The following is a 17,772-nucleotide window of genomic DNA, read 5'->3' on the forward strand; positions in this document are numbered from 1 at the left end:
ACTAAACATTTCACATCTGGATTCAGCCCTCTATAAGAACTTCTGTCACTGATTTTCAGCCCAGTTCTTGTGCAATTTGGCATACTGAGCATTTTCTCCCTGTTTTCTACCACTGGCTTCTTGACAGCCACTGAAACCATTTCTGATGAGGCATCAGCGAACAGAAGATGGATTGACTAAAAGGCTGTCTTTTCAGTTTTCTCAAATTTTTTTATGACACACTCTGCCACCAGTAATGGTGTTAATATGACAATACAACGTTTGGCCATGCCACTGTTTGATTATATTCCAGTCATCAAAGTGAACTACATGGCATTACAGCTTTACTGTTTCAATAAATTCTCTAAGCACTGCTTTGACGCACTGAATCAAAAGATTTGTTGGACCACCACAGAAAAACCTTAACGAGGGAGAAAGGCGAAAATACGAGCTTACGGAGGTCACGTGAAGGCAGCATTTTCTTGTGTTTGCGTTGGTTACGACACACTCTTGTCATCCAAATGTAAGAGGACGCTGCTTCCTGGTGTGTACTCAATAATGGACTGACTGATGAGCCAGGTCGAGGTGAACTTGTCCTCACTTTGATCTGCTTCTCTGAGTCCACCGCTCTGCGCACACTGGGTAAGTTAAACGTGTTAAGGTGACATTAGAAGAAATACATAGGGAGAAAAATCGAGGAAAAAATGCGATGCTGATAAATATTGGTCAGTACCACTGGATCCAAACCATTTACATGAAGAGAAACGTGTTTTGTGCTTTTAGATGAAGATATTTGAAAGCACAATCTAACACATTTGTGTGTTGATGCTTTTTAAGTTCATACAAATTGAGGTGGATTTGCTCGGGTGAGGAAGGCTGCAGGAATTGTTTCCTCCTTCCTCCTCGACCAACACGTTTTTCTCCCTCTGTTTCCTGATTACTTACTGTAAGTAGATGTGGTTAATTAAGGGTGTCGGTAATTACACGTTTACCGGCATAAACTGGTGTAAACGTTTTGTGTGCTGCTCTTTGTACAGCAGGAAAAGAAACACTATCAGGTGGAAAAATGTCAGCCGTAAACAAATCCAAGGAAGATGAAGGCAACTTCTCCACAAAGGTCATCAAGATTGTGTTTATCATCCTGCTGCTGGACCTGCTGGGATTCACTCTGATTCTACCTCTGCTGCCTTCTATTTTGGATCACTATGCAGAAAGCAGGGTTGGTCTTTCATTTATTTATTTATTTATTTATTTATTTATTTATAGCAGTATAATCATGTAAAGGCACTTTTAAAATCACAGCAGATATTAAAGCGCTTTGAGTGCTCAGATGAGTAGAAAAGCGCTATATAAGAACCAGTCCAGTCCATTAAGCTGATAAGCCTGCTATACACGACAAGGAAAGAGGTTAAAAGCATTAAAACTTTGAAGGTGATTCCAGCAGCCTTATTTCCTGCCAGTGATGATCAAAGGGTAACAGTGTTTACTGAAGACATTTTTTTGCAGTGTGAAAATTGTTAGATAGGATTTTTTTGAATGGAATTCCCTCAACGGACCATTTCTACATTGTGAACACATCCTCGAACAAAGATGGTTTTGTTTGAAGAATCTCCTCCATAAAAACTGTAACAAACTCATGAGTGATTTGATTCGATTAGTCCGTGGGTGAATCTGCCTGCTGAGTCATGGTGAAGCAACCACTTTGCTGGTATTTATACTATAGCTCTGTGATGCTTTGTTTGTGTGTGGGCAGGATGGTGTGTATCAGTCTCTTCAAACTGTTGTGGACTGGTTCCGGGAGGCTGTTGGGATTCCTTTGGAAAAGAAATACAACAGTGTCCTGTTTGGAGGTATATTGGATTAATTTTAAACATCAGATTTATTCAACGTTAAGGTCAACATTTTCAGTGTTGCAGGCTCATTGGTTTAATAATGCTCCTTCCCCCCCCCAGGTCTGATTGGCTCACTGTTTTCTCTGCTACAGTTCCTGGCATCACCTGTAACCGGGGCTCTGTCAGACTCATATGGCCGGCGACCCCTGCTTATGCTCACCACAGTGAGGAAAACATCACTTTTTTAAGACTTTTTAAAGTTTTGTTTATCACTGTTCGTTCTGTAAGAAAACACAAAGCCCTTTCTCCAGAGCTGACTCATTCACATCTAATTGGGTGCCTTGTGTTTCAGTTAGGGCTGATGTCCTCCTATGCAGTCTGGGCTGTTTCCCGGAGCTTCAGCATGTTCCTTTTGTTTCGGGTAATTGGGGGCATTTGTAAGGGCAACGTCAGCCTCTGCACTGCCATCATAGCTGACCTGCCGTGCCCGAAAGCACGGAACCGAGGAATGGTAGGCAGAAATATTTGTGGTCATTACAGGAAATGTTTTGTTGAAGTGAAATTAATTAAAATTACTTTGTGTTATATTTATACATACTTTTTTTTTGTTATCAGTACACTTAGCTTAGCACATGTATTGAGAATAGATAAATAAAGTGTCTTTCTGTTTTCTGTTTCCCTCTGTTGTAATCAGGCCATGATCGGCGTTGCCTTCTCCTTGGGCTTCACTGTGGGGCCTCTGATGGGCGCCTACTTTGCTATCACCTCCAAAGCAACAGGAAATGTCTTCTACCTCACTCCAGCTCTGCTCGCCCTGGCTTTCAGCACTGCCGATCTGCTCTTTATTTGGCTGATGCTGCCAGAAACATTAACAAAGGACGTCAAGGTTAGTTAGAAACACTCCTGCTAATGCAAACAGAACTAAATGCAGTTTTAAACAGTAGACATACATTTTCCAGCCATCAGTTGTGCTGTATGGATTCCCAAAACACCCTGTGGTAGAACAAGTATGAACCTTTTTCACTTAAAGTTGACCTATTATGCTACAATTGTGTAGATTTCCATGACTCACAGTTCAAAACAGTGCTCATTTATCTTACACTGGGCTTTGTCTCAAACAAGAAGTCTTTAGCTCAGTTCTCCTTCCCTATTACCCAACAGGAGATGGGTTAGACCGCTTTAGTAATTGCCAGAGCTGTTTGTCTGAAATGACCATGTAAGGACATCCACTGTATTTGACAACATACTGATCTAACAGTAGAAAAAACAATGTAACCATATATTTGTATTGGGTTTACAATATGTTTCTCTAAAAATGATTGCTATGATTGAAAAATACATTTAGTTTAGTAAAAAAGTACTTTTTTCCCATGAAGAGGAAGTATCACACACCTTAAATACAAAGTACTTCAATAAGGGCCAATATCAGTACCAGTATCAGTGACTATCTGTTTTCCAATGTTTTCAATTTTTCATGCTGAGCTAAGGTAACAGGCTGCTGGGTGCTGGACCACCCTTTGCCCTCCTTTTGAACTACTTTAATTCTTCAAGACATAAATTCAACAAGGTGCTGGAAAAACTCAGTGATTTTGGTCCATACTGACAGGAGAGCACCAAACCGTTTCAGGTGGAGATTTTGTCAGCTGCACATACATGGTGGGAATTTCACTACCACCATTTCACAAAGGTGCTCTGTTAGATTGAGATCAGCTGACTTTGGAGTCCATTTGAGTGCAGTGAACTACTTTAATCAGTCATCAGAGCATGTGCACACTGTAGTAAGATTGGGATGGTCAGCAACAATACTCACTGTGTACAAAAAATTATCCCCCACACATTACACCACCACTACCAGCCTGAATCATGATATACTGCAGGATGAATCCATTCCTTCATGTTGTTTAAACCAAATTCTGACTGCCTTAGCCCACCTGCGTCAAGATTCCACATGTTGTGCATTCTTCTACGTACCTTTGTTGTAAGTGGTCATTTCAGCTACTGTTGTGCTCCTAAAAGCTCGTAGAAGTCTGGCCATTCTTCTCTGGCTTTTGGATTTCCATCCAGAGAACTGCCACTCACTGAGTAATTTGTCTTTTTTGAGCCATAGTCTGAAAACCCTAAAGATGGTTGTGTGTGAAAATCAAAGTAGATCATCCATTTCTGAAATAGTCAGACCACCGCCAACAAACACCCATCCATCCATTTTCTTCCGCTTATCCTTATCAGGGTTGTGGGGTGGCTGGAGCATATTTCAGCTACCATAGGGAGAGAAGGAGGTGGGGTACACCCTGGACAGGTTGCCAATCTGACCAAGGCTTACTCATAGAGACAGACAACCACATTCACCCACCTTTGGGCAGTTCAGAACCCCACTAACTGCACGTCCTTGGACTGTGGGAGGAACCCAGAGAGAACCCACTCAAACACAGGGAGAACATTGCTAAACACAGGATATACTGATGTCCAATGTTTAGAGTATTTCCACCCTCTTTATTCCTTCTTCAACAGAAATTATATGAAAGTTTTTCAAAAAAAAAACCTTATGAGGTGTACTTTAAGCAATTTTTGTCATTCCACTTAACGCATGTCTGGACAGGTCTATGGCTGCTGATCCACTGTGTACACCACCTTATTAGTAAGGCGATGATTTATGTGCATGTCTGCCAGATTGAGCAACATACCTGAAACCACCAGGCGAGGAATGTTTCAAAGAGACAGTGATCACTGTTTGGATTGAACATGTCTGATTTTTCTCAGTTTTCACCTACCCACTGCAGAAAAAATACATAAATAAAATAAAATTACAAGTTCACATAATTCTTATTGTTTCTGAAGAAACAGCATTGTTTTTTCAAATCATTATTCACTGAGAGAGAGATGCAGATCATTTTTCTTGTTCCATTTTAGGCTTTGTCTTCAGGCTGTGGGGACTGCAGGGACCTGCTGCATCCATTATCCTTGTTCTATTTTGCAGCTGTTAGTAAGAAAAAAGATCAACTTTCAAGAAACGGTGAGTAGTGTATACGCTGCATTCATCTGTGATTGTCCCGTTTATAAAGAGTGAATAAACCTTAACACAGTGCTGCACTATTGGGCTGTGTTTCACAGGAATGCAAAGCCTTCGAGTGCTGGGGCTGGTTTATTTCTGCTACCTCTTCCTGTTCTCTGGTCTGGAGTTCACCTTAAGTTTTCTTACTCACCAGCGTTTCCAGTTTACAAGGTATGAACTCAAAGATAAGGCTGTGTACTCTGAGTTTCCCTTTTAAGTCTGACAAACAGCAACCTTATGTTTTTCTCTCTAACAGCATGGAGCAGGGAAAGATGTTCTTCTTTATTGGTGTCATCATGGCTTTAATCCAGGGTGGTTATGCTCGCAGAATAAAACCGGGGCAGCACATCAGGGCTGTTCGTATGGTAAAGTCACCAACTGCTTGCATGGCAAATACTGATCTAATGCCGTTGTTGGTGTTAATGGAACAGGATAAATCACTGCACAAATGTCTACCTTACTGAACCATTTTTCTTGTTTTTAGGCAATCATAGCATTGATCCCAGCCTTTGTAATCATCGGGTTATCGTGGAATGTAACAATGCTGTACATTGGGTTGTCACTGTATTCCTTTGGTGAGTCAAAATTACTGTATTCGAAATATGCAGTAACTCAGTTTCATCTGTCTTGTCTTGACAGCACCCAAGAATGTGTAAATAAATCTAAAAACTATGTGATAAACTACTGCCAAAATACATAACAGGACAGTACACTGTTAAAATAGAAGAACACTGCCAAGAACACTTTCAAGGATGCAGTAATTAAACTATTGCTTAAGAAGACTTTGCCTGATCCAGCTGTCTTAAGTAATCATAGACCAATCCCCATCCCTTCTCTTATTTCAAAAATTCTTAAATGAACAACTATAACATAGTCAAGAAGTCATTAGCAGAGGAGTGGTTTATCTGAAGAGTTTCAGTCAAATTTCAGAATGAATTATACTCATGTGGAGTTCCACAGGGTTCTGTACTGGGACCAGTTCTATTTACATTTTACATTCTTCCCTAAGAAAATACTACATACATTTTCATTGATATACAGATTATATGCTGCTATATTTACAGCAAATTATGTAGCTAAACCACAGATATATCTTACAGAACAAAGGCCTGGATGTCTGGAATTTTTTTTCATTCATTTTCAAAATTGAGATAAAAACTAATGTTATTATATTTGGCCCCCAAAATTTTAGAAACATGGTGTCTAACCTGATACTTAATCTGATGCAAAGTCCATAAATCTAGGCGTTGTTTTGATCAGAATATGTGTGCATATTGAAGTAGGGATCCTTTTTTTTTAGTCTGCTCCCTAACAGGAGTGGATAATATCACTTTAGTTTAAATACTTCGTGTTATTCTTATCAAGTCGTCCTCTAACTTTTCTAAGAAGCAAAATATCAGATTGTTACTGTTTTGTATGATATTGTGCTATATAGCATTTTACTTAAATGTCCCTAAATTATAAAATTGTTCCAACGTATTATGTATCCTATTCTTACAGCGGCTGCCATAGTTGTCCCCTGCTTGTCGACTCTAGTTTCTGACCATGGTGAGCCTTTTATCAAATCAAAGTATCAAAAATATTTTGATCCTGCTATAATGTTGGTACTGTTGCTGATTACCCACTGTTGCTGATTCCTCTAGGCTCAGCCAGTCAGAAGGGCACTGTGATGGGGATTCTGCGTAGTTTGGGTGCCCTGGCCAGAGCGTTGGGCCCAGTTGTGTCCTCCTCAGGTGAGGAAACTGAAACTAAAGGATCTTTCCATATGCTGCTTTTCTCTTGAGATGGTGCTATTTGAATTATTTGTTATATATTCATATTTGTTTTGTTTTAACTGATTTGTTTGCAGTATATTGGATTGCTGGAGCACAGACCTGCTTTCTTATCACATCGGCCTCCTTCGTCTTGCCCTTAGCTCTCCTGGGCATAGCCAGGAGACTAAAAGAGGAATGAGCAACTTAAAGACTTTTTAAAAAACCTTGTTTCATTACCTACATCAATGCAATGATGTTTACATCTTCTGGGAAAGCAAGCACTAAATTCACAGTAATAGGATGTTTACTTTTCCATGCTGTTGGCCAAAGATCAAAAAATGAAACAAAATGATATGAGAAGATGGTACAAATACCAAAAACGAATGAATGAACATAATGTTGTTTGTGTGTTCTTATAGACCGGTGTGTATTGTAGACTGGGTGGGTTAGAAGGAATTCCATGTGATATTAGTGCTCCTGGTACACAGATATTTTTGTAATGTTGTATTTTATTAATCACTAAGATTTTCTATTTTGCAAAGGATACTTTAGCATTAACACACATAAAACTTTTTGATGTTCTATTCTTTACTACAGAGAATGAAACATCAGTCCATGGCAATGAACAGTTATCTTACTTTGAACCTTTTGTATAATTTTTCTAATTCATTCTATGTGAACTACACATTAAATACTGTACTCAAGTACAGCTTTGATCAACATCTTTATGCTTTAGTATTTGGGTCTACTTAATGCTTTTGCTGCATACATTTTACTTCACAATATGTATCTAAAATACATTTTTAAAGGTAAGATATGTTTTTGATATTTTTTTTAGTATATAAAAATAAAGATTACAATCTTTATTCTTGGTAAATGCAAAAAAGGGAAATTCTTCATGAGTTTTGTTTTTTAATCTGAGTTTAACTTGATTTATTCTGAGCATAGTATACACAGTTCGATGCTTTCATATCAAGAAAACTAAAATAAATGTAAAGTCCAGTTAAAACAAAGGAAAGTGTAAGCACCATCCATGAAAATCCTTACACTCAATGTACGATATGAAAGAAACTTAAATTTGATATATTATGTGTGACTTTTTAGTCAACGACTTTGTGATTCAATTGGTTTAACAGTTCAGGTTCTTAACCAGTTCTCATCATGGGGCAAAATAACATGTAAGCACAAGACCCAAACTGGTGTGGTTAGTTTTATGGCTGATTTACAAAAGTTGCGCTCATTTCTAAGGTGCAATTATTTCATAGGCACAGTCAGTTCAGGTCAGTATGAAGTGCAAAAAGCAAGGTATACTTTTTTCAGTGTTAAATTTTGACACAGTCAGCAGTTGTGTGCTGAAAACATGATTCAATTCAGTTTGTACCACTGATTTAAATATTCTCCTCTCTACATTTTGCACCTTGAAAATGAAATGGCTGTACTAAAAGGCACTAAAAAAGAAGAAAAAAAGTTTTTTACTCTAAAACACACATTTGTGCCACTGCAAAACATCTGGCCCCTAAAGTGTAACAGAAATTAAATCAGGGGTCTGTTACTAGTCTATTACTCTTTAACCTTTACATGCTCCTCCTTGGCACTATCATAAAGAATCGCAATATATCCTATCATACTTACACAGATAGTACACAGCTGTACTTATCACTTTCTGATGATCTAACCTCTGTTCACAAACTGATGCACTGATGACATTAACAGTTGGCTGTCTAGAGACGTTTTAAACATGGAAATCCTTGTCCCTGGTCCAAAAAGTCAGAGAGAGAGAAAATTTTTTCATATTTATCATCCCATACAGTCTCACTCTGTTTCTGTCTGGAACTTCTGCAGCATTTTGGACAGTGATCTCAGTTTTAATAATCACATCAATAAGGTCACCAGAACTGCTTTCTACCACAGATATAGTTAGAAAATCCTAATCACAAACTAACTGAGAAATTGGTCCAAGTGTTCAGCAAGTTGGACTACTGCTCTGTTTGCAGGATTATCCAAATTACTAGTAGGACAACTTCAGCTTGTCTAGAGTGCAGCGGCGAGTCCTGACATGAAAATTGGACCATATTATCCCAGTGCTAAAGTCACTTCACTGGATCCCAGCTGAATACAGAATTACATTTAAAATCCTTCTATTAGCTCATAAAGCTCTCAGTGGTTTGTATAGTACACATCTGACTTCCTCCAGTAAACTTCTAAATAGCTCAGTGTCTATTACTCAGTCGTTCTTCTCAGATTTTCAGTTGCAGATCTTTTAACTGTCTCCAGAGATAAATCTAAGTGTGCTGAGGGTGCTTACACGTATGGTCGTGTTCTCTGGATTAAGCTGTCTACAGACCTAAATTTAATCTAATCTGTGTTCAAAAACTTTTTGTTCTCACAGGCTTACAGTTAATAACTGTGTGCATGGATGTGCACTTTACTTCATTTTGTTTTCATCATAAACTTGCATAGGTGTTTTTATCTTCTGTGTAAAGCATATTGAGTTAAAGCAGGCCTATGATGAAATGTGCTATATAATTAAACCAGACATTGACTTTTGGTACTCAGAGTAAAGCTTTTTAGTTTTGTTAATTTAACAAAGTAGAAAATTTAAAGACGCAATTCTCTTTCATGAAATACTAAATAAATACACAACAATTTATTTTGGAGTTTCAAAGAAGTCCAAGCAAACTACAACAAAATATAACTAATAATGTGTTATCGTTCCAAGCAGATGTGCAAACCACTACACTACGGAGCCAGCGTCAGTAATAATGTGTATGTAGTGCAATTTTAAGCAACTTAAATTAAGTAGGGCCAAGCAACAACGTTAATCTGGGGTCCTCCTGGTATGTTTAGATAATGTTAAGTGTTTTATATTTACACATATATGCACAGAGTATAGAGTTATAGATATGTTTATGCGTCTTTCTAGCCTTCGGGGTCTCAATAAAAGATGGATTCATAGAGTTTATTATACTTTTTTAATTAACAGGAATACTCGTTAAACGGTTTACATTGTTTTATCAGAGGGTGTCGCTGTGGATCTCCTGACTGCACATGTAAACACCAGCTGTTTCACGCAGCTAGCTGCTCCGGCTTCATGCTGTCAAACAGGTTGCTTAGCCTGGTTAGCCATGCACACACTTTTGGGGTAGATTATTGTCTGTACACTCGTAAGATGGAGCTTGGCGACTTGTATGAGCTTATATGAAGATACGAAGATGTGACTTCAACTAGAGTGATGGACAAGGTATTTTATGAAAATGAATGCCACATTTGTTCTTTTCTTTTGCTAGCTAGTTAGCTAGAAAGCTAACGAATGTTAGTTTTTGCAGCTGAGCGTGAGCTAACTCTTAGCAAACTTTAACTGTTAGTTACACGAGTGAGATACTGCTAAGACAATGTGTGGTTTGAACACAATAATGAGGTAATAGTTCAGTTATACTGGAAGACATTTTCAACCCGGCGGTTACTATTGTGCAACATAAGCTGGATGTTTTGTAATCAAGTGGAGATGGATGCGTTTCGTTTTTAGTGCATTGTGAGTCCAAAACATCGATATAGCGGTTAGTCTTAAGCTAAATTTCTTTATGCAGATTCTACTCGAATTTGGAATTAATGGCGTGATTATCAAAGGTCAAACACCAACACGCTGTTTGGTGGCAGAAGAAAAAACTGTCATGTGCTTTGCTTTCCAGGACTTTGACCATAGATACCAGAGGGGGTCGAGGAAACCGCCTGCAGAGCCCCACACATCAGCATCAGCGCAACCTCTGATTCTACCAAACCCTTATACCTCCGATCAGTTTTCAAGAGGGTAGGAAGTTATCATTTTCAGGGGTATTTAATCATTTGGCTTTTCATCGGGTGCTCATGTTGTTACAATTTGTTAAGAAGCCAGTCAGGTCTGAGCCCAAAACCAGCAGGCAGAGGAGGAGATGCACCGAGGAGTCATGGCTACAGCAGCAGCCGCCCTGTTAGAGAGGCCAGTGATAACTTCCTACAGAGCAATAGGACCAAACAGGATCCCCAAGCTAAGGTTGGCTTTATTTTTATTTACAGAAACCTACATGTAAACAAACTTTATTCATGAAGTAAATTGTTATTTTCTAATCTTCACAGATGCCTCAAAACAAAAAGGACTCTCAAGGAAAATTCATGGGCAAAACCTCAGTGGACATGCAGAAAAAAGGTAAGTGGCGTACATGGTATTAACTTTTTTTGGGAATAATTTCTTGGTTCAGATGCTAGTTTTTGTATTGAATGTACAAACAAAATATTTTTAACATTGGAAATCATTTTGTGGTCAAGTGATTCCCAAATATCCCATGGGATTTGGTATCAAGCTTGCACGTATTACTGCCATATACAGGAGGGCAAAGCGACACGAATGATCGGCTAACTTGTGAGTTGCCCACACATTAAAGGCTTGGCTATTGCTTTAGTGCCTTGGGCATGTTTGTGCACCAACCTTGTTGCTTTCTCATGTTACTCAAACTCCAAGTAACAACCTATGCTGATGACCCAGCAGATATTATTGTGAAAGCTGCCTGTCTTACAGCTTCACGTGGATTTGGAATGTCTGTGGCCTTTAGCCCAAGTGCATAAACCTCTGGCAGCAGTTTGGCAATGTTAATATGGTGCCAAGAAAGCTAAAGGGGCACAGAGAGATTCTGAAAGAAACTTGGCCTACTTTAAAGGAGCTCTACAGCTGAAGCTGCAAGACCATTTAATGGTTTTTGTGTAACGGTATCTTGCAAGATCTAGATGCTGCAGATAAACTGTAACTGTCTGAAATGCAATTAAAGAATGAACTGACAACATTCAGTTGAGATGATGTAGAGCAAAGGTGTCAATACAGTGAGAATTGCAGTAATTCTTGATGAGATTCTTTAGCATATTATTGTCTTATAGATTTTGTTTGTTTGTTCAGTTTTGATGAACAGAATTGTAGTATGTTGGGCACAAAATGTTTAAAACCCGCTGCTTTATGTAAATATTTCTCCTTTAATATTTCATAATTCATTCCCAGGTTTTAAAGGTACAAGATCTGCCCCAACCTCTGCAGGGAAGCCAAAACCAGCACAGACAAATTCTGTCCCATTTGAAGTGAAGATGGCTGATTTTCCGGAATTGGGTGGTGTTTCAGTGGCCAAAGCAGCTCCTACTGTTCGGAAAGAGTGCTGGGATCCTCCATTCACAAGCTCCCAAACTCCAAAATTGGCATCTTCTTGGATGGTCAGCTCATGGGAATATCAAATGTTAAGCTATGTGACAGCTCTTGCACATTACAGAAAGCTATACTCATGATGTTGGTGCTGCTGTAATTTTTTTGTTGCAGTCTGGCAGCAGAGGATCTCCAACCCTACCTGGTCCCCAGGTGTGTGCCACTAATGCCAAGCCAGAAAGCCAAGTTATCCAAGCAGGTAGGCTCAGATTTACTCTAGTCTGTCTTTCAGCAATTTTAAGGCAGTTTTAAAAATATTTCACACGTTGATTATCTTTATTTGGTGTGTGTGCACAGTCCAACCGGTGGTGACGTCCTGGGCTAACATTGCCTCTCAGCCTCCGAAGAAACTTGATCCCAATGACAAGACAATCAGCTGTAACAGTATGCAGGTATGATGCATGTTTTAGATTCTCAACAGTTATACCAGATTCCTAGGCAATTGGCAAATCTTAACAATCCGTAAGTGAATTAATTATTTTCATGAGGTAAACCTACCATTTATTTTCTGGCTCTTATCTGGGCCCATGTTTTGATTTCAGCTGGAAACACAAGTCCCTTCGGGGATAGCATTCGGAAGGGCATCATGTTTTGCCAAATCGACACGGGATGCTCCTACGTCCCTTGTGACAAGAGAGCAGCCGAAATTAACTTCTTTAAATAAATTTTGAGTAAATATAAAAAAAAAGATTTAATTGGACACTTAAAAGTTAATTTGTGAGTATTATAGGTGTGAACACTTTTTTTTTTTTTTTTTCATTATTCTACAAGAAAGGCGAAACAGCCTTCTCACTACCCCTGCTCTGCGTTACACTTTATATACTTACAAGATGGAAAGAAATCTGTAAGGCTGTTACTAAATATTACTAGATATATCTGAGTATTTGTGAGTTGTGTATGTATTCGTTTTGTTGTATTGGGACAATCGTGGCTCAAGAGTTGGGAGTTCGCCTTGTAATCGGTTGCCAGTTCGAGCCCCGGCTTGGACAGTCTCGGTCGTTGTGTCCTTGGCGAGACACTTCACCCGTTGCCTACTGGTGGTGGTCAGAGGGCCCGGTGGCGCCAGTGTCTGGCAGCCTCGCCTCTGTCAGTGCGCCCCAGGGTGGCTGTGGCTACAATGTAGCTTGCCATCACCAGTGTGTGAATGTGTGCGTGAAGGGGTGGATGACTGGATATGTAAAGCGCTTTGGGGTCCTTAGGGACTAGTAAAGCGCTATATAAATACAGGCCATTTACCATTTGTTGTCATGTTTTGTTTTGTTTTTAAATAGCTCACTCTTGGCTCTTGATGTCTCTCGCACAGCAGTAACCATCACACTTAATTTCACTTATGCACCATCCATTTAGTAGCTTTTGGTGTTTTTTGTAATTAACCTTTTTATTAGGTTTTCTTAAATGTAGGTAGATTTTTCACGCTAATTAAAAATATGTGGACAGTATTACTCTGCAACAGAGCTCCCACTGCTCTCCCGTTACACTCTGTATCCACACAGAGGCTGAGCACCATCACAGAAAAAGCAAGAAGCAACAAATGTTCTCTCGAAGCTTGCATTTTATTCATAAATGTAAATGAAATTACAGCATGCCAACTTGCAATAGTTATAAAATCTGACACAGCACACCTGCTGAAGTCCAAGGTAATTACAGTTTTTTAATACCATATCAGCTTGTACACCTGACATGCGTCACAGTCAAAAGTACTTAAAATTGTGTTCAAACTATGGCAACACTGGAGAGTTTCTGTGAAGAGCTGTTCTTTATTTACAAAGACATTGTAAACCAAACCAAAATAAGCAAGGCAACAGAGTAATGAGGCCAAAGAGACATTATTTGTGAACATCAAGCAAACATGTAATTATAGACACACAGACTATATATCGTGGTGTTTACATCCTTGATATAACAGAATTTATCAAATGGGTTGCTCAACATAACAAAAAGCTAAACTTTCACAGTAAGCCTTTATATTTTCATCGGGTGTTTGAGCTTTGTCATTTTTATATCTTATCAGATTGAGAGCATGGCTGCACAGGAGGAAGAGATAGCTCCAGGGAGGAAAAAGCGAAAGAAAAAAAAGAAGCCGAAAAGTAGCAGTGAGGGTGCAGGAGGTGACTCGTCAGAGCCGGTGATTTCTCAAGAGCCTCCAAAATTTGAGGTGAAGAAAATCTGAGTTGTGAATTTTTGTTCAACTCGTTCTGTTCCTAGGAGAAGGATTACTTCTGTTGTATGGTTTTCTTTGAAGGATGAAGAGGAGTTCCCAGACTTGACTCTTGCTTTGTCGAAGACTGAAAGGTTAATAACCAGCAGCAATACAAAACTATGCAATGAGGTACTCATCATTTCATCATATATATATTTAATATTAGTCTAAAATTACATTTTATAGTGTTTTTTTATGATAGTGATTTTTACATTCTTTTTAAGGAAAACCAAAGAGAAGGAAGTCAGCATCAATCTGCTGACCAGAACCAGGGAAAATCACCTGCAGCAAAGACACAACCCACTGAAACGGGAAAAAAAGGACAGGTTTGTGTCTTGTGTACATTAAAGTTAACCTTTAGAATTGGAAACAGGTTTGATTTTAATGTGCAGTTCTGTTCTTGTTTACCTGATTTCTAGAAAAGCGAGAAAGCCTCTGGGAAAAAGAGCAAGGTTCCTATGCAACTGGACATCGGAAACATGCTGGCCACCCTGGAAAAGAAGCAGCAGTCTCAGAAAGCCAAGCAGGACGCTAAGCCAGTTATTCTCACAGGTTGGCTTGATAGATATCACTTTATACTTTGTTTTGAAGAATAATGCTAATTTAAGTAGTTTCCTAACCCCGATCTTGGAGTGCATGCTATCATAACCTGATGAAAAATAAGTATTCCTGTATGTGTAGTTGGTGGAGGACTACCTGTTGTTCAGAAGCAAACATCTGCCCAGAAGAAGCCTCTGTGGCAGCAGGATAAAATTGCACACAATCCCCTCGATTCAACTAGTCCTTTGGTAAAGAAAGGCAAGCAAAGAGAGGTGCCCAAAGCAAAGAAACCAACTCCTCTGAAGAAGGCAAAGTTCATTTATTTACTATGCAATAAAGACAAATATAATCAATTTTATGAGAATTCATTTCAGCTGTGTAGCTCTGTTTATAGACTTGAACTCATGTTTTGGTTCCTCAGGTCATTTTGAAGGAGAGAGAGGAGAGGAAGCAGAGGCGTTTACTGGAGGAGAGAGGACTGCTGCCTGAAAGCGAGTATAAACTTGCGAGTAACTGTACAGAAAAAGAGCAGTGTGATGCAAACGCCACAGGTCAGAGCATGCAGTGAAATTATTGCTGCCAGTATGCTTTGTTCTGAGCTGTTGGAAACGAATGATTGCAGCTAATATTTTTAATTTTGTGCTTTTCAAACCATAGATGAGGTTGGCTCTCCTGCAGAGGGATTTGATGAATTAAATGACACATGTCAGATCGTGGGAGAAGCTGAAGAGACGGACAAAAATGAGACCATACAGCAACAAATCCCCTCACCTCAGTCATACCCAGCACCTAAAATCCACAGCAGAAAATTCAGAGAGTAAGACTGCCAAAGCTGCACGCTTCACTGCATGACCAGTCACAAGTTGATGTTGGTTGCTTGCACCCTGAGTATATCGCGTTTCCATTTTCATTTGCATTTCAGTTATTGCAGCCAGATGCTGAGCAAAGATGTGGATGAGTGCGTGATGTTGCTGCTAAAGGAGCTGGTTCGGTTCCAGGACCGCCTGTACCAGAAGGACCCCATGAAGGCCCGCATGAAGAGGCGGCTCGTGATGGGCCTTAGGGAGGTCCACAAGCACCTCAAACTCAGGAAGATCAAGTGTGTCATTATCTCACCTAACTGTGAACGCATCCAGTCCAAAGGTACTATAAGACCTGATAGTTGGCTTTCAGTTTGGAAACTAGGAATTCTGAACGTTTTCTTTAAATTTGGGCCAGTCCAACTTTCATGTTCTTTGTGTTGTTACTTTAAAATTCAAGTCTAGGCTATGATCAGCAGGAGTTATATGTATGCATCCCAATTCTTTATGGTCACTTAATATTTTTAAACATGTCCATTACAGTTTCAGAACTTCATTATCTCCTTTTTTTCTAGTTTTATGCTATTGCTTTTAAAAAGCACACTATTCCCTGTTGGCATTTCAGAAATGTTTTTTGGTCTTAAAAATCACAAATTAGAGAGAAGACAAAATGGAGAGAATACAATTTGTTGTTTTCTGATTTATCAAGCAACATGGAAAAGCGAGAATTGTCATATAGTCTTTCATAAATGTGATCCTGGGAGAGCTGTGACGTACAAGGAATGCTTACAATTGCATGAAAAGGGCAAAAATATCACCTTTCACAGGCGGCCTGGATGAGGCTCTCCACACAATCATTGATACATGTCGTGAGCAGGGTGTGCCGTTCATATTTGCACTCTCTAGAAAAGCTTTGGGACGCTGTGTCAACAAGGCCGTGCCTGTCACCCTGGTCGGCATCTTCAACTATGATGGTGCACAGGTCAGGGTTATTGTTATGCAAATGTACGCACAATTATTGTTTTAAGATGACATTAATAGGTAATTTCAAATGAGCTGAAAACTTTCGTACCTACAGGATTATTATCACAAGATGATCGAGCTGTCTTCTGAGGCCAGGACAGCCTATGAAGGGATGGTGTCAAGCCTGGAGCAGAGAGACCAGGAAGAGGCAGAGCTTGAAACAAACACTGAGGAACCTGTGCCTGACCCGGATGTAACTGAGCCAGAGGAACCACAATACAGTAAGTAACTGTAACATTGGATAGCGATGATATTGCTCTGTCTAGTAAAAAACAAAGTGTCTCTAACAGTAATCGTGAAACAGTAAAAAATAATTACATATTGTCTCCCTTTCTCAGTAAAAATCTGGAAGAAAATGTTGGAGGAAGAGTATAACCACACATTAATGGACTTTGAGGTGGAGCTGCGGTCCATGCACTTGGACAATGAATGTACTGAAAACACTGATGATGAAGAGAGCTAACAGTTGTGAAGCCTTTTGTGCCTGAAAAATGGATCCCCTTATTTCTCATCGTACTGGCAGAAAAAGAGCCTTCCAAGGCTACAGTGCTGCAGGTGTTTCTCAAACTGCGGCTCGCAGCTTTCCAGGACTTTGTCAGTATCATGTTAGTGCTTATTCCAGTTATTTATGATTTCTTCTTAGTAGGGCTGAACTTGAAGAGATCCCACAATCTGAATGATCAGCAGCTTCATGACAGTGTGTGGAGGTTGTTAAGGGGATGTATGATGATTTAACACTGCATTTTTTTTCTTTATAATAAACTTCAGTTCAAACGATTTTGACATTTTAGTGTCATTTTACATAAAGAAATGACATTTTGACATAGTGACATTCCTTGACTCCAGTAAAATTTGAAGGTTTTGAATAAAGAGTTGTGTATCATCCTTTGTAAACATGTGGAGTAAGTTCAAGATTGCATATTAAAGGAATTAATGGTTTAAATTTACCTTTTATTTTGCCATGACACTGAAGTTACACATTAATTTAAGAACAATGATAAACCAATGTTTATGTTCTTCAATGTTCTCATTCATGTTATATAACATATGCTGCATACCAGTCTCTATAGCATACTGTCTATACACAAGAAATCAACATAAAGCAGTGTATATTAGAATATATATACACAATAAACATAATACCTGTGATTTGTTTAGAGTGCACTTTTGTGACTTTCACACTGCTTAGAATTGGTATTTAGCATATGTAGCACAACCCTCAGTAGGGTTTAAATAAATTTGATTTTATTACTGAAGAATCCACTTGGATGAAAGATGAAACAACCTGCTTAGACTTTCACTCATGTTAATAAGTTTGTTTTTTACATTTTCAAAATTTTACCCACAAATACAAATCTTTTCTACACATTTGGTTCA

The 17,772-nt window shown here is 39.0% G+C and overlaps 2 protein-coding genes across 5 annotated transcripts; both read left to right on the top strand.

The window, feature by feature from the left end:
- Positions 1-484: 484 nt before the first annotated feature.
- LOC146562907 (solute carrier family 75 member 1-like) lies at positions 485-7,480 on the top strand. Of its 2 annotated transcripts, none has more exons than XM_085295153.1 (13): positions 485-621; positions 1,017-1,198; positions 1,733-1,829; positions 1,932-2,035; positions 2,164-2,322; positions 2,506-2,697; positions 4,719-4,821; positions 4,920-5,031; positions 5,117-5,225; positions 5,345-5,435; positions 6,361-6,408; positions 6,504-6,593; positions 6,710-7,480. In XM_085295153.1, exons 2-13 carry the CDS (start codon positions 1,046-1,048, stop codon positions 6,811-6,813), a joined length of 1,362 nt encoding a protein of 453 aa, XP_085151279.1. In that variant the 5' UTR covers positions 485-621; positions 1,017-1,045; the 3' UTR covers positions 6,814-7,480. The 2 variants fall into 2 exon arrangements, with proteins under 2 accessions (XP_085151279.1, XP_085151280.1); XM_085295154.1 differs by having other exon boundaries at positions 509-621; positions 1,020-1,198.
- A 2,111-nt stretch (positions 7,481-9,591) lies between these two features.
- Positions 9,592-17,544, top strand: LOC146562908 (selenocysteine insertion sequence-binding protein 2-like). Of its 3 annotated transcripts, none has more exons than XM_085295156.1 (18): positions 9,602-9,855; positions 10,304-10,422; positions 10,503-10,644; positions 10,728-10,797; positions 11,638-11,843; positions 11,947-12,031; positions 12,130-12,224; positions 13,844-13,987; positions 14,075-14,161; positions 14,257-14,358; positions 14,452-14,584; positions 14,714-14,880; positions 14,994-15,123; positions 15,230-15,389; positions 15,495-15,715; positions 16,200-16,354; positions 16,451-16,616; positions 16,734-17,544. In XM_085295156.1, exons 1-18 carry the CDS (start codon positions 9,847-9,849, stop codon positions 16,856-16,858), a joined length of 2,316 nt encoding a protein of 771 aa, XP_085151282.1. In that variant the 5' UTR covers positions 9,602-9,846; the 3' UTR covers positions 16,859-17,544. The 3 variants fall into 3 exon arrangements, with proteins under 3 accessions (XP_085151283.1, XP_085151282.1, XP_085151281.1); XM_085295155.1 differs by having other exon boundaries at positions 9,603-9,855; positions 10,500-10,644; XM_085295157.1 differs by lacking the exon at positions 16,734-17,544 and having other exon boundaries at positions 9,592-9,855; positions 10,500-10,644; positions 16,279-16,354; positions 16,451-16,610.
- Positions 17,545-17,772: the final 228 nt, after the last annotated feature.

This window comes from Mchenga conophoros, linkage group LG12, assembly GCF_057382185.1.
Source record: "Mchenga conophoros isolate Kocher_MC1m ecotype Shallow Benthic linkage group LG12, M_conophoros_male_GT1.1, whole genome shotgun sequence".
NCBI classification, from domain to species: Eukaryota; Metazoa; Chordata; class Actinopteri; order Cichliformes; family Cichlidae; genus Mchenga; species Mchenga conophoros.